Source organism: Panonychus citri, unplaced genomic scaffold, assembly GCF_014898815.1.
Source record: "Panonychus citri isolate SS breed McGregor unplaced genomic scaffold, ASM1489881v1 Contig00014, whole genome shotgun sequence".
Classification (NCBI taxonomy): domain Eukaryota; kingdom Metazoa; phylum Arthropoda; class Arachnida; order Trombidiformes; family Tetranychidae; genus Panonychus; species Panonychus citri.
Genome location: NW_026515419.1, coordinates 84,305 through 99,147, shown reverse-complemented (window position 1 = coordinate 99,147; position 14,843 = coordinate 84,305). Strand labels below are relative to the sequence as shown.

General features: G+C 29.8%; 1 protein-coding gene and 1 non-coding gene across 3 annotated transcripts; both read left to right on the top strand.

Moving 5' to 3' along the window:
• Window positions 1-882: 882 nt before the first annotated feature.
• LOC128393546 (uncharacterized protein DDB_G0283357-like) lies at window positions 883-14,721 on the top strand. 2 transcript variants are annotated; one of them, XM_053353735.1, is made up of 3 exons: window positions 884-1,347; window positions 9,266-9,909; window positions 10,000-14,721. In XM_053353735.1, exons 2-3 carry the CDS (start codon window positions 9,399-9,401, stop codon window positions 14,205-14,207), a joined length of 4,719 nt encoding a protein of 1,572 aa, XP_053209710.1. In that variant the 5' UTR covers window positions 884-1,347; window positions 9,266-9,398; the 3' UTR covers window positions 14,208-14,721. The 2 variants fall into 2 exon arrangements, with proteins under 2 accessions (XP_053209708.1, XP_053209710.1); XM_053353733.1 differs by having other exon boundaries at window positions 883-1,347; window positions 9,266-14,721.
• Window positions 14,286-14,365, top strand: Trnal-uag (transfer RNA leucine (anticodon UAG)). Its single transcript has one exon. It is a non-coding gene; the product is annotated as a tRNA-Leu (tRNA).
• Window positions 14,722-14,843: the final 122 nt, after the last annotated feature.

Below are 14,843 nucleotides of genomic sequence, written 5' to 3'. Positions count from 1 at the left end.
AAAAACTAGATGTACAAAGGGATAACCTAATGGAAATGAATCCAAAAGAAAACATCAAGGATATTCTGATAAAGAGACACAAAGGCGCAGATGAACTTCTCTTAGAAGCGAAACAAATTCTTCTAAAAATTTCTGACAAAAGAAAAGTATAATTATATGTTTTTTACTTGAATTTATAAAGAATCAGTAGAAAATAAGAACTTTTTTCTAAGAAAGTAGATGAGTTTTCTCGGAAAGTAAGTGAATTTCCATGAAAGTCAATGGATTTTCATCATAGATTCAATAATAAGATGAATTTTATATGGACTTTCTAAGAAAGTAAACTTTCGAATTGTAAATAACGTACCCAAAATATCATAGATTTCTTACCTTTAAATTGTAAATAATATACCTAAATCATCTTAGATTTGTACCTGAAATCATACCCACCCTAATAACTAGACCCCAAAAAATTCATAAAATCTAATCCCATCAACATGTAAAAATCTAAAAAAACGTAGCGCAATACTAGGCTACGCTCTGTAAGGGAAGAGAAAACATAAATAGACGAATTAGTTAATTTCTTTTTTTAATTGTTACTAATTAAATCAATTAATTAGAATTTGGAGATTATGATCAGTTGATGAATCGACTTGTTAATTACCTGGAAAACTGGATTAATGGGGAAACAATTTAATTCCTAGCGAGAGAAATTTATTCAAATCTATGATTATGTTTACTTTTTCTTGGAGAGAAAAATAATTTCCATTGGTTTATGTTGACAATTAACTGATTGTTGTTGATAGTTTTGCTTGATTTTTTTGTTCTTGGTCTATTGTGGTTATATTATTGATGATGTTGGTGATGATGATAATATGATTAGATGAGGATGATGATTAAGATGATAAACACGTGATTTAGTGAGTGAGTTGCTTAAAGTTGTTTAAGGTAAAAACTTATTCATTTTCAAATGTTACCTTGTGTTGATTTAATCAACTTTAATAATCATCTTGGTTAATTGTTGATTAACTTTTCAATTGTGTGTAACTGTGTCCACTATGTTTTGATATAAATCAATATAAATGTGTATTAGTTGATTGGTTAATTGTCCTTGATTGTTTTAAACACGAAATTGTTACCTCTCAAATTATTTGAACATTTTTTTTATTATTTACCAATTGTTGATTGTTAATTGTTTCAATTATTTGTACTTTGTCATCAAAGCTTGTTAATTCACATGTCGGATTGATTTAATATCATCAATTTTTCATCTGATTACATTGGAAACAATTAACTTAATTGTGAAAAGTGAAAGTTAATCAACAAGGAAAAGTTTGACTTTCATTTTTTGTTCACAATTCATTGAAGGTAAGAAATTGATTTTTTCCCTTTTCTTAATTAAATTTAATTGTTAAGCCGATTAGGTTGATGATTAAGACTAGTGTTTCTAATTATTGATGGATTGAAGGTTTTAAATATTAAAAAAAAAACCAACAATTTACTGGTAATTAATTACCATAGTTAACTAATTGTCGTTGCTGTTACTGTTTCTGTTTTCTTGGTTCATTTGATTTGTAAGCTCATCGTTTACTTTTAATTGTTAATCAAGTTAATCAATCATTCATATCTAATTTAATTCACCATCTAATACTGTATAGCCAATCAATTAGCTTTACAATTTGTTAATTTGATCATTTACTTTATTAAGAATCGATAACCTTCAATTGAGTTAACTTAATCTTCTGGTTACAATTTAATTTGATTGTTGGAAAGTTAATCGTTATTAAAATTAAACTATTAGGATGAATATGATTAGTTGATTCAGTCTGATTAACATGTTTAATAGTTTAATTGTATTGATAGTTTGTAACTCAATTAACTCTTGATTTCTCATGATCATCATTAATTTTACTTGAAATTACTAATTAATTGTCATATTGACGACATTGAATTACAAGTTTAATCGTTGGTACAACAACAATTAACCAATTTTCCTGGTAATTTAATTAAAATCTCACAATAATGATTATCTCATCAAACACTTTAATTGTTAATCACAAACCTATTAGATTAAATTATGTTACAATTCAATTTAAAGTAATGATGAGAAAAAATTTTCTCATCAAATTGAAACAATTAAATTTGATTCTTATCACAACATGGCAATTGTTACAATAACAATTAATAATATCATCAGTTAATTGTTTGTTTGTCCATTAACATATAATATGAAGAAAAAAAAATTCCAATTGTGATGATCAAGGTTCTTGATTGTTAATTTAATATTAAGTTACATTGATGGTGATAAACAATTGACATACTGAGTTATTGATTGTTGTTGATTGTAAGTGTGACAATTAACAAATTACAAATAAAATATAACCTCAACGTATAAGGAGTTAATCAACATGAGAATTAAGTAAATATAGTTAATTGTTTACCTTAAATTGTTCATGAGATTTGTTTTACTATTAGTTAACTACAACAATCAAGAGTCAGAACTTTGTTTTTTAACCAAACAATTTAATCATCATCACAATTACCTTAGATTTGATATTAAATATTATTGTTATAAACAATTTATTATTACATGAAAAACTACAATCAACAACTAAATTAAATTTAGGATTAGAGAAGCATGAAATTGTTCAACAATCAATCAATTGGTTATATAAAAATTAATCATCTTTTAGACAATCAAAATTAAGTTGATCAATTGATTGGTAAGGTCGTTTGGTTAGTGTAACTTACCAACAATTAAATTAAAAAGGATCAAAATTAAGGTGAAATTGATTGTTAATTATCATAAAAAATGGTTAACTATTTAGTTAAATTGTGATTGATTGTGTGAATCTCTATGTAAATCATATGAAGGGTTAAGAAAATGATTAACATTGATTGTGAATGAGTGAAAGTTAATTGTTAACCAGTTCTTATTACTAAACTGGTTTTATAAATGGTTGATTATTTGAGCTTGTCAATTGATTGAATTGATTATTACAATTGAACCTTTTTAAATTGTTATAAGACAATCGGAAACATCAAGTTTATCATGATGATCAACATTAAAAGAAATTAAATTTCAATTTTCAATTGCAATTAAATTGTTGTAATTCATTGAAACTCTGAAAATGGTTAATAGTTGGTTAACCTTGAAATTTGATTTTTCTGATTAAATTAAAAACAGTTCAACAATCAACGCAATTGGGATTGTAAATCTCTGAGATTATTTGATTACTAACAATTAACTTATCATCTTTGAATCAATCAACAGTCAACAATCAATTTAAAGTGAAAGTTAATCAACTCATATTGAAAATGGTATTTTCCAATTAACTGAATGGTTGATTGTTTATTAATTCAGTTATTGATTTGATTGTGAGATGATGATGATCTAATTTCATCACCACCACCAAGTTAATTGTTCAACTATATCACAAATTGTAGCTCGAGAAAAAAAAATAATCCAAACTAATCAATGACAATTTATTAATCATCCCAATAGGTTGGGAAAAATGATCTGATTTGGTTTGCACTTTTTTGATTGTAATCATGATTAGTTGATTAAATTTGTGGTTGCAAAAAAATAAATTGTGTCACCATGATGATTAAGTTAATTGTTGGTTATTATGACGATGATTAGCAATAAAATATAAAAAAATTTCTTGATTCTAATAATAATAATTGTTATTTTTGAGTCTCATGATTAACAATCATGTTAATCATTAGCAATTATTTATGAATCTTCAATATAAATAAATATGAATCATTAAACTTTAGTTTAATGATAACCAACAATTAAGGATAAAAAAGTAATCAACTTTATCAAATTATCGTCATGATTAACTCAATTGTTATGGTGACAATTTAAATGATATTCATGTCTGTCTAATCCATACAAATTTAATTGTTAGTAATCAAAAGATTTAACCGTTGACAATCAAGTTAATTAACTTTAAGCAAACTTTTTTTTTACTATCATCATAGTTAGACAATTATGTTTACATGATTAGAAAGTGTTAATTGTGATTTAAATGAATTCACCTCTTCCTGTTCATTGAAAGCAACAATTACCACAATTTATTGTGTTAATTGTCAATGATTAACTTACTATTCTAATGATGATGACCTTGCCATCTTAATTGTTGCTCAATTAATTTCCTCAGATGAAAGTTAATTGTAATTTAATGAGAAATTAATTTCCCAAAGTCTAATCATTAGACAATTGTAACATTTTTCCCCATCACAATTTAAAGTATATTAGGTTAATCGTAACTGGATTTACAAATTGTTATGATTAGTAAAATTCACAGTTGTCTAACAATTAACCCAAATAATTTATTTTTAACTTGATTTTTTCAAACCATAATTTAAATTGCTCATCATGGTTGTCAGTTGATCATCATAATCAAGAAATAGAGAGACAATTAAATTAACTCAAACAACAATTTAACTTTTTTATCTTTATGATTTTTGATTAGCAGGATTTCATCAACAATCAACATGATCATCATTCATGGTTAATCAATTAAATTACAATTAATGGGTAACAAGTTAATCACGATTTACGATTATGACACAATTAAAAATAAACTTAAATTTAATTAATTTCAATCAACTTTGATTGTTAGAAACAATAAATAACTAAATTGTTAAACTTATCTGAATATAACTTTGGACAATTTATTGGACAATTAAAGTTAATTTTAGACAATCAATTAAACTGTTTTCATATCTATTACCTAATTTTGCTTGATGACCTTTATTTTGAATCAAATTTGACTAATTAATTAGTTGATTGTTGTGTTGATTTACATATACGATAAGTAGGTTAAGATGAGAGGTGACAATTTGTAGGATGTTTTAATTGTGGAGGTTGATTGTTGATTAAAACCTTAGATGGATTTTATAATTCATATCTTGATTGTATTAGCTATTAAATTAATTATCTTGGTGACACTAAATTGTTACACGATAATTTTCATAAAGTTCAACAACAATTAAACAAATCGCCTCCACAATTAACTCATCATCCTACCGGTTAAATATTGGTAACAATTTAATGTGACATCCTAATAACCTAAATTAACCTAACAATCAGTAAATGTTGAAAGAAAGTGAAAACTATTTTGAAACAATTAACACTCACAATCAATAAATCACATGATTGATTTCAATTGTAATTTACTTAACTAATTCGTGATTAGTTCAATGATCACGGAGTCTTAATTTTCTTGTGCTAATATCAACATAGGATTTAATCACGATCAAGTTTAGTAAATTGTTGTTACTATTTGTTGAAGGGTTAATCAACTTTCAGCAATTTAAATTGTTTTTTACAAAGTTATTGAATCAAATTTAATAAAAAAAATCACCATCATAATGTTGATTACAATTTAATCGTAACAACAATTAACTTTTCAATCTAGAAGTTGAGAAAAAAACAAAGAATCAAAATATTATTATCAACGAAATGATTACAATTTATTTAGTAATAAATTACCAAGTTAATTATGATGAAAACAAAATTAAACCTGAAACCATTGTTAACTAACTATCATAATAACAAAGTTTCAAAAACAATTAACTAACAACAATCAAGTTATCATCATGATGATGATCATCAATAAATTCAATGTTATTAGATAATCAAGTTAACCTCTTTGGTAAATAATCAGTTTCAAACAATTTCAAGGTTCTAATTGTTGGGAAAAGTGATTCAATTTACATGTTAATTGTTTGTGATCATAGACACAATTTCCGTAAATTGTGGACAATTAATGTCAAGTAGTTTAGTATTTCCTAACACTATCAACAACTAAACAATTACAATCAAATTTAATCATCATCTTAATTTTTTTCAACTCCTTTTTCAAGGTTTTCCAGTTTTAAAATTAACCAACTTGTTGAATACAATTGACAATGATTGTAATTATGATTACGATGATTGTAATGATGATTAGCTGCTAATTATAATTACAATTTGACCTTAATTTTTTTCTTGCCTTGTAACTGTGTAGTTTAATTGTTAATCAACCTACGAGATGATTAACGAAAAAAAATTAGATTTGTAACCTTTAAGATGGCGTTTTTTTTGCGATTTAATTTCCAAGGCTTTTTGTCTATGGACTTGTCTTCAATTTATCATCATTATCATCCTCCTTCTCATCTTAACTGTCTTAATTTCCTCTCTCTCCTTAATCATCATGATCAAATTTGATTGTGGGCTTTGATTGTGATCAAATTGTGCAAAGGAAAACATTGATTTCCTTTTCATTGGAAACCTTGTTTTTTTTTGTTCATTTCAATGAGATTGACTTAATTGTGGATTAATTTGTTAATCAATCAACCCACAATTAACCTAGGAATTGCTATTCTAATCCACTAATTAACTTTCTTAGATTTCCTTGATTTAGTTGTTCAATAATAATACAATTGAGAAACTGATTGAGGTGAAAATCATGTTTAGACTGATTCACTTTGATTAACTTTACAATTTTGGTTAATTGTGATGATCATTTAGATTGATTGTTAATTAAAAGATGCTAATGTAGGAAGGAATTAATTAATTGTTGCGGGTGGATTATTAATTGTATTTCTTTTTATTCTTGTTCATTTAGTAACAATTAATAATGGATTAAGTTTAATCGCCTTAAGGGTTGATTAACAATTAACTGATTTCTTGCACAATCAAGACACGATTTAACTATTCAATTAGCTAATTAGGATCATAATGCTTATTAAGACCATCGAGTTGGTTAATTGTCAGTTGTCAACAATCAACAAATTTAAGGTTATTCAACTGATTTAAATTAACTTTGGTCATGATGATCAATATTGATTAGCTTAATTGTAGCAATTTACTAAGTATTTAATTGATTAAATCAATTGCCCGGCGATGTGAGTAATTAAACAAATTTTTACAAATCATATTTTTTAATTAAAAATATTAACTATGAATTAGTTAATTAAAATGTAGATTCAATTGTTTAACCCTATGGCCAAAGATGATTTAATTTAGTAAAATAATTAACAATCGTGATTAAGGGTCAGAGAGATTTAATTAATTATTTATCAACTTCAACAATTAAAAATGATTGTGATTAAAGGGGAAACCAAATTGAATCTCTGTTATTTATTAATTCGTGATTAATTAACATAGATTTTAATTAGTAAATGATTAACTTACAATGAGAACAATTAAAACTTTTTCTTTTTACACAATTAATTAATCTTCCTATTGATTAATAATCAACGGGTCAAGTTAATTGTTCAAAGTTTAAAAGATGGAGAAAAAATCACAATCAATTGATTATGATCAAGGTTATCACAATTTATTAATCATCTTTTGTCAGGTAAATTGAAACTAAATCAGTTAATTGTTATTGTTTTTCATTGGATTGTTTTTTTTTGTATTTTCAGGATTAAATTGTTAACAATTAACTTGATCTTTTGAGCTGATAATTTTTGTGTGTTTGATTATCAACAATTTGTGGTAATTGTTGCCGGGAATAAACAAAAATAAAAGGCAATTAACTGATCACAATCAAAATTGATTCTTGGATAAACCTTATTTTTGGTTCTTCAATTTGATTGTCAATACGTGTTTTTGATTATCACCTAGATAATTAACTCGTAAAACCATTAACCATAATAATTAAGATGACAATTTGAATTTACAATTAATTTCTATTGTATAACAATTAAGTTAATTTTTTTTTATTCTGGTGAAAGTGTTAATTATCCCGCCAACAATTTACAGTTGATTGGTGTTGAAACTAAATTGTTGTTAATTATATATTGATATTTATTGTATCTTTATATAAATACTTACCATTGATTAACAATTAGTTTAATCATCTTGCGAAAAAGTAAAGTTTACAATTGAATGAACATGAGACAATTGAATCAACAATTAACTTTAACAATCATCTGTTTCAAATCGTTGCTGTTGATTGATTGATTAACGAATTGTTAACAATTAGTAAACTCATAATCTAAATACTGATAACAATTTAAATAGACACAGAAATTGAATCAAGGATTTTCAGATGATTCTAAAAGGTAAAAGATTTAATAACAATTAAAGTCTATGAAACTAAATTAAAATTAATTGTTGAGCAGATTGTAATTGTTTCTGTTTTTGTAGTTTGTGCGTTAATTGCTCACGAGATATTTTAATTACTACGAAAATATTTAAATTGTTGTCACGCAATTAACTTTTTTTTTTAATATTAATCAGATGAAAAATATTTAACTATGGACAAGTTAACTATGGCATCTGTAGTTAATAGTTGTAGTTAGTTAATTGTTATTTTAAATTGTTGATTCTGATTATGAAGATGATGTTAATTGTTGTGTTGTTGTTGTTTGCTTGATATTGATGACGATTAACTTATGGTGTAGGTTTTGCTTTTTCATCAGCTAAATTGTTGAAGGTGTTTGAACAATTTAACAATCAGGTTAAGGTGAAACTGAATTTGTTAATTGTTAAAATATTAATCATAACAATAATGTGTATCTATGAGATGGAAAGTGAATCTTGTGAATGGAAAAAAAAAGTTTTCTGATAATTTGCTTTTTTCTCTTAATTGTTGCGATGAAAAAGGTAAATTTAATTTAATTGCCTTCCTTTAATTGTGTAGTTAATTGTGATTAGTGTGTGTGTGAGTGTTTGTGTAGGTTTATGAAAACATGTTTTCAATTGATTGTAAGCGTAGGTTAATTTAATCAAGGTTCATCATTCATCATCACTCATTGATCATTAATTTGCTTCCTTGATTAAGATTATCCTCAAATCATTTGAATCTTATTAATTGCTGATGATTGTGTCATCATCTTCTCACCATTAAAACTTGATTGTCAATTAAATTATTCATTTGCATGCCAATCATTAACAACAATTTAACAAAATTGTTATATTGTTTTTCATCAACTTCCGACAATTTGATTTTTCAATAGTCGGAAATTAAATTTCAATAAAACTTTGGCTTATATAATGTTAATTGTTTCACTTAAATTAATTGTCATGATTAATTGGCAACTTTGTATATGCAAATTATTGATTAAATGCCAAGTTGATTGTGATTTTGAGGTAACAATTTAATAGGAACTAAAAAACTAGATTAAATTGGAGAAACAAAAAAATGATAAAACAATCAAATTAATAAATTGACGTTGAAGTAAATCATTTTTTAGACCAATGGTTGATACAATTAAATTTTGCAAAATTAATTTCTACCAACAATTAACTTAATTGTCTCATTTTTGAACAAAAATCTTACAGATCCAAAATTGGAAAACTTTTTCTCAAGTAACTCAAAAATCATCTTGAAGATCACAATTTAAATGTAACGAACAACAATTAAACCCATTGACGAATTAAACCAATGATCATTAATTAGTTTAATCAGTAAATTATGCCTGGTAGTTTACTAGAAACAATTAATAGTAATAGTAAAAGTGACGAGGAAAAATTAAAATCTTCTCAACGATCAGCAACTCGATTGTCACCATTTTCACCAACACCAAGCGTACAATTAAAGAGTAACAATTATAATCGTAATAATAACAATCAACTAATCAGCTCAGCTCGGTCTGATAGATCTGATGGTTCTAATTGTGATTCGGAAGGCGGTGGATCAACATCAACAACAACATCAACCTCCAACAAAAAGGTTTCCTTCAATAAAGCAGTTCGAGTGAAAAAATATTCATCACCACCAACACACTCAGGTGATTTAAGTGAAAGTAAATTTTGGTTTAGAGTGCACAAGGCCAATAATTGTGACCACCTAAACAACAATCAACTAAATCAACAACAGTTAATACCGACTGATAATCAACAGCAACCACAACAACCACAACAACAACAGCGACATCAACAATTACCATCAACCGATCATTCAATTCAATCCTTACCTTCAAAAGGTAAACTTGATTTATCCTCATCTTTATCATCTACTCATCATCTTGATTCTTTTATTAATTCTAGTCAATTGTTTAATTTAAATTCTAAAGGTTCACCATTGTCTAATTCTGTTAATTGTGATTCCCATTGTGAGACTGTTAATGGAAATCAACCTTTAATTGAGAGTGAATTTAAATCATCATCATCAACAACAACATCGCCATTGAATAAATCAACAACTTCTATTGGTGATATTACCTCAACAACAATGCCTCCAATTAGTAGTTCTCGTAAAAATGGAGTTAAAATAATTGATTATTCTGTTGATGATCAATCAAATGGAGGTGCTGATGATGGTGGGAAAATGTCCACATCAAAAGGATCAGAAATTGATAATCATAGTAATTTAAAATCGACCAGTGGAAAATCAACTCAACGAATAATCAATTACGAACCTTATAAAAGTGCCTCAACTATTGCTCTTGATATTGATTCCTCTTTAAGGCCTAGGTCACCTTCGCCCGTTAGTAAAACTGGACGACATTCTAGTGTTGATAGTGCCTCAAGGAAAGTTAATCCAACTACTGCCAATAACAATAATAACATAATTGTTACCAATTCAATTCGACCAGGATCGGTAGTGAGTGAGGAAATTATTGAAACTAAAACCGTTGAGAAAAAAAATCCTCTTCTCAGTGGAGTTAAGGTGATGTTTGGTGTTAAAGCCAAACGAGCGCCGACATTTCCAACTATGCCAAATCGATCTAAATCAGTTGATCGAACCAACAATTCAACAACAATCAAGCCAATAACAACAAACAAAACAACAGCGACCATTGTAAGACCAACATTTGCCTCCAGGACAACATCGTCCACCTTAAAGTCAAGAGATTCACCACAAACCAATTCTTCAACTCTACGATCTAGACAATCAGAATCAACTAATCAGCCTCTTAAATCATCGTTAACAACATCTCGTAATCCACCATTAACATCAAGCCTAAAGAAAACACAAGCACCAACACCAAGTAAAAATGTTCGTGATTTAAGCGCATCTCGTGTCACAACTAAATCGCCGCCATCGTTAGTGTCCAGTGAAATTAACAAATTGATGTCTACCGTGTCCACTACCAAAAAACAGCCATCGCCATCTACGACTCTGAATGACGAAGTGACCAGTAAAAAAGAAATGGACCTTAAAGGTGATGATTATGTTGATACCGTTGAAATGGCTCGTGAAAGGCCAGCTGATCGATCAACAGGTGATTTAACTCCTGTTTCTACCTGGAATTCAGGTCCAGTTTTAATTTCTAACGTGGCCAATAAAGAGACAAGTTCGTCTTACATTCCCGGCGAGGGTAAATTAATGGCTTCTTTTGAGGAAGGAACCAAAGTTTGGAAATCAAAATCTCGCCGTGTTTACGAGGAGCCAATAAAAATACCAAGAGAAACTTCAGTCTCTCCTGAAAGGCATGATTCAATTTCCCCTGAACGATTAACAGTCAAATCTAAATCTCCTGATAGACAATCATCTTCATCTCGTAACCAATCACCTGATCGACTTTATCGAAAACATCAAAGTCGTAAAGGGTCACCTACAAGAGATGAACAATTATCACAAAGTTCAATTGGAAAATCGCGTCTTCGATCAATTTCACCTGAACGACCATCATCATCGGCTGGTTATCGATCACAAATAAGACACAGATCACCTTCACCGATAATGATTGAGAGAAAATCTCCCGCCACAACACCGATAACCGTTGACATTGAGGAAGACGCAATTGACGGAGGAGGATTAAAGAAATCAAATCGAACTCGATTTTCGCCTACACATGAAACATTTTATCGATCATCATCTTCGATTAGTGATAATCACAAATCACTTCCAACTGCGGATGATTTGGACGAGAATTTCCTTCGTAAAGAAGTTTATCTCAATGACCGTGAACCAGATCATGTCGATCACGACGATTTAATTGTTGATTACACACCTAAAATGGAGGACAAGGCCTGTCAATGTAACCTTAAAAGGTCAAGTAAATATCGAGGAAAGGAGGAGACCGATTCACTTTGCGATTTAGGATATCGAGTGATTAAACCAGCGACCGATGGGTCAGTCTCAACGTTTTCCAATGTTCCTGATATTTCAGATGCTGAGACTGAAATTGATCGACAATCAAATAGACCAATGAGTCGAGATGGTTCACCAATTGTTGACCGTCGATCACCACAAACTAATCATCATCATCATCATCATCGCCCAGAAGTAATTTACAGTCAAATTGATCGAACCAAAAAGCGATCAACTAATCAATCATCACCATTACCACCAGATGATTATCTTGACCATCATAATCTTGACCAACCAGGTGAATATGGTCCAGATGATTATCTTTATGAATCTAATGCAATCAAATCAGCTCGATCATCGGTCTCACCAAGTAGAGGTGAAAACACAAGACGCTCAATGGAAACGTCCTCATATCGACATCAATCACCTTCGCCTTCACCAAGCCGTCGGTACATGTTTGAGATCGAGCGACAAAGTAAACCCGATTTACCTTCGCCATCACCAAGGCCTCCAAATAAAACTGTTTCCGTTGCTCATAAAACCTATGGGTTCAACATGAGAACTGCGTTAGAAGCTCCCGAAGTTCACCTTCCAACTCGACCTCCGTCAACGAAGCCCGTTCGAGTGATTGAAGCCCCTTATCACCATCACCAACCACAACAACACCCATACCACCCACATGACGAATTAATGTCGCGATCAACGGGTGGACGATTAGAAAGAATGAGAGATGAAAATTTATCGGGCGATGAGTTGATTCATAATCGTCGAGGGAGTATTTCTGATCCCGATGATTTGATTGCACCAAAATCAATTATTCGTGAAATTGATCATCGAAAGGGGGAAATTAATTATGAAAATGTTACACCACGAAACCGTTCAACTGGAATTCGTGGGTCAATTTATGAAGATGGACAATCAACCAACAATTCCATGTGGTTTAGGTCACTCGAAGATGATTATCGAAAGGGTTTATCGGATCGGGAATCTTTCAACAATAATATTAATCATCATCCTCATCATCATCATGACCCATCGAACCATACAAATGTTACTGATTATTGTACCATGTCGAGGCGTGGCCGTGATAGGTTACCCTCATCTCGAGATGTGGGTGCTGATTATCATCCACCATCAACTATGACACACGCTTATACACTTGATAGAAGGCATCTTGACCGTGCACAAAGGTCAAAACGACCTGGACAAGGTTATTCAACTGCGGGATCACATTTAGGTATTTCATCACCATCAATGTCAATCAATGGTCACAATGGGTTGACCTCAAGTGCCAATAATAATTCACCATCAATGGCAATGAGAAAATACAATTCAACCCGTGACCTTTCACATCTTCATTCACAATCAGATTTTATTGATAATCATGGATCAACTCGAGGTGGTCTTGCAGCCGCTTATAAGGCTCGACAACGACGGGCATCATCATTAAGCCGATTTGGACAATCACCTAATGGTGGTTATCATTTACCTGGTTCACCTTCATCTAACCTTTACCCTCGAACAAGTCATTCAGTTTTATCTTCATCAAATTATCCTCTTCATTCAGGTTCACACAGTCAACTACATCGACTTCATTTAACTGGATCAGAAATTGGTGGTTATCATCCTCATCATTATCCATCTCATCATCATCCATTAAGATCATCAGCTTCACATATTGGTGCATCTTATGGTCACTCATCGTGTGAAAGTGACGCTGGACTTGGTTCTCACCAACGAACCATCAGCGGCTCTCGAAGTAGACTCAACCCAGCTCACCATCAGAACGATCCAGTGGTTCTTTATATTCCAGCAATTAGTCACCATAATCGACCAGTAGATGAAGATGATCGCAATTCAGCCCTTGGAATCGCTCGAACCCAATCAATCCTGTCAACCTCAAAACGAACTGGATTATCATCGAAAAATAAAAAACGTGATGAAAGTAAAGATCGTGATTCCAATTTCAATGAGATAACCAGTAAAGTTAATGGTTATCTGAATAACAACAATAATAATAAGAAAAATAATAATAGTGAAAAGAATCAGATTACATCAACTGGATTGATGAATGAAGGTGATGATGAGATAATTGAATTGCGAGATGATGAAGATGAAGATTCCAATAATAATAATAATAATAAAATGAATGGTAAAAAGAAAGATGTCAAACGAAGTGTCAGTATACCGAAAGATACTAAACTTCCTTGGCTACAAAAGCTTAAAATGAAAGTGAAAGCTTAATTTGATCATTTTATCAATTCGTTAATTATTTCCCATTGAAATAAATTCTATAAAAAATTAACCGTCATTAACCCACAAGGTAGCGTGGCCGAGCGGTCTAAGGCGCTGGTTTTAGGCACCAGTCAGAAATGGCGTGGGTTCGAATCCCACCGCTGCCAGAAACTCCTTTTGGTAAAAGGCTCAACATTTCTGTTCGTAAGCTCAACACTTTCCCTTGGAGCTTCTCCTTCTCGGCTTGGACTGTGGCGAATGAGGAAAATCAATTAAATTCAAAATTAATTTTTGTCTCTAATTGATTAAAAAAAGAAGAGCAATTTAATGGTAACCAATCAAATCCATAGAAAAAGGATCATTTTTCAATTGTGTTTCGAAATAGTCAAAAATTGAATTGATTGTGAAACATTTTTTCTGCGAACAAATTTAATTACTAAACCATCTACTCTAAATTTATATTAATTAATTGTATTTTCTACGTTTTAACAAGAATATTAAAAGAGAATTTAAATTGTCCTAATTGGTGAAAATTTGATTGTTGATCGTTGAACTTTTCGAAACTTTTTCGATATTCGAGCCTTGAACAGGTTTTTTGATTGTTTCATTTTGTTTTCTAATCTAGTTACTAACACAAATACTTTT

Excerpts from the sequence above, each read along its gene's own strand:
- LOC128393546 (XM_053353733.1), top strand. The coding sequence starts at position 9,399 with ATGCCTGGTAGTTTACTAGAAACAATTAATAGTAATAGTAAAAGTGAC.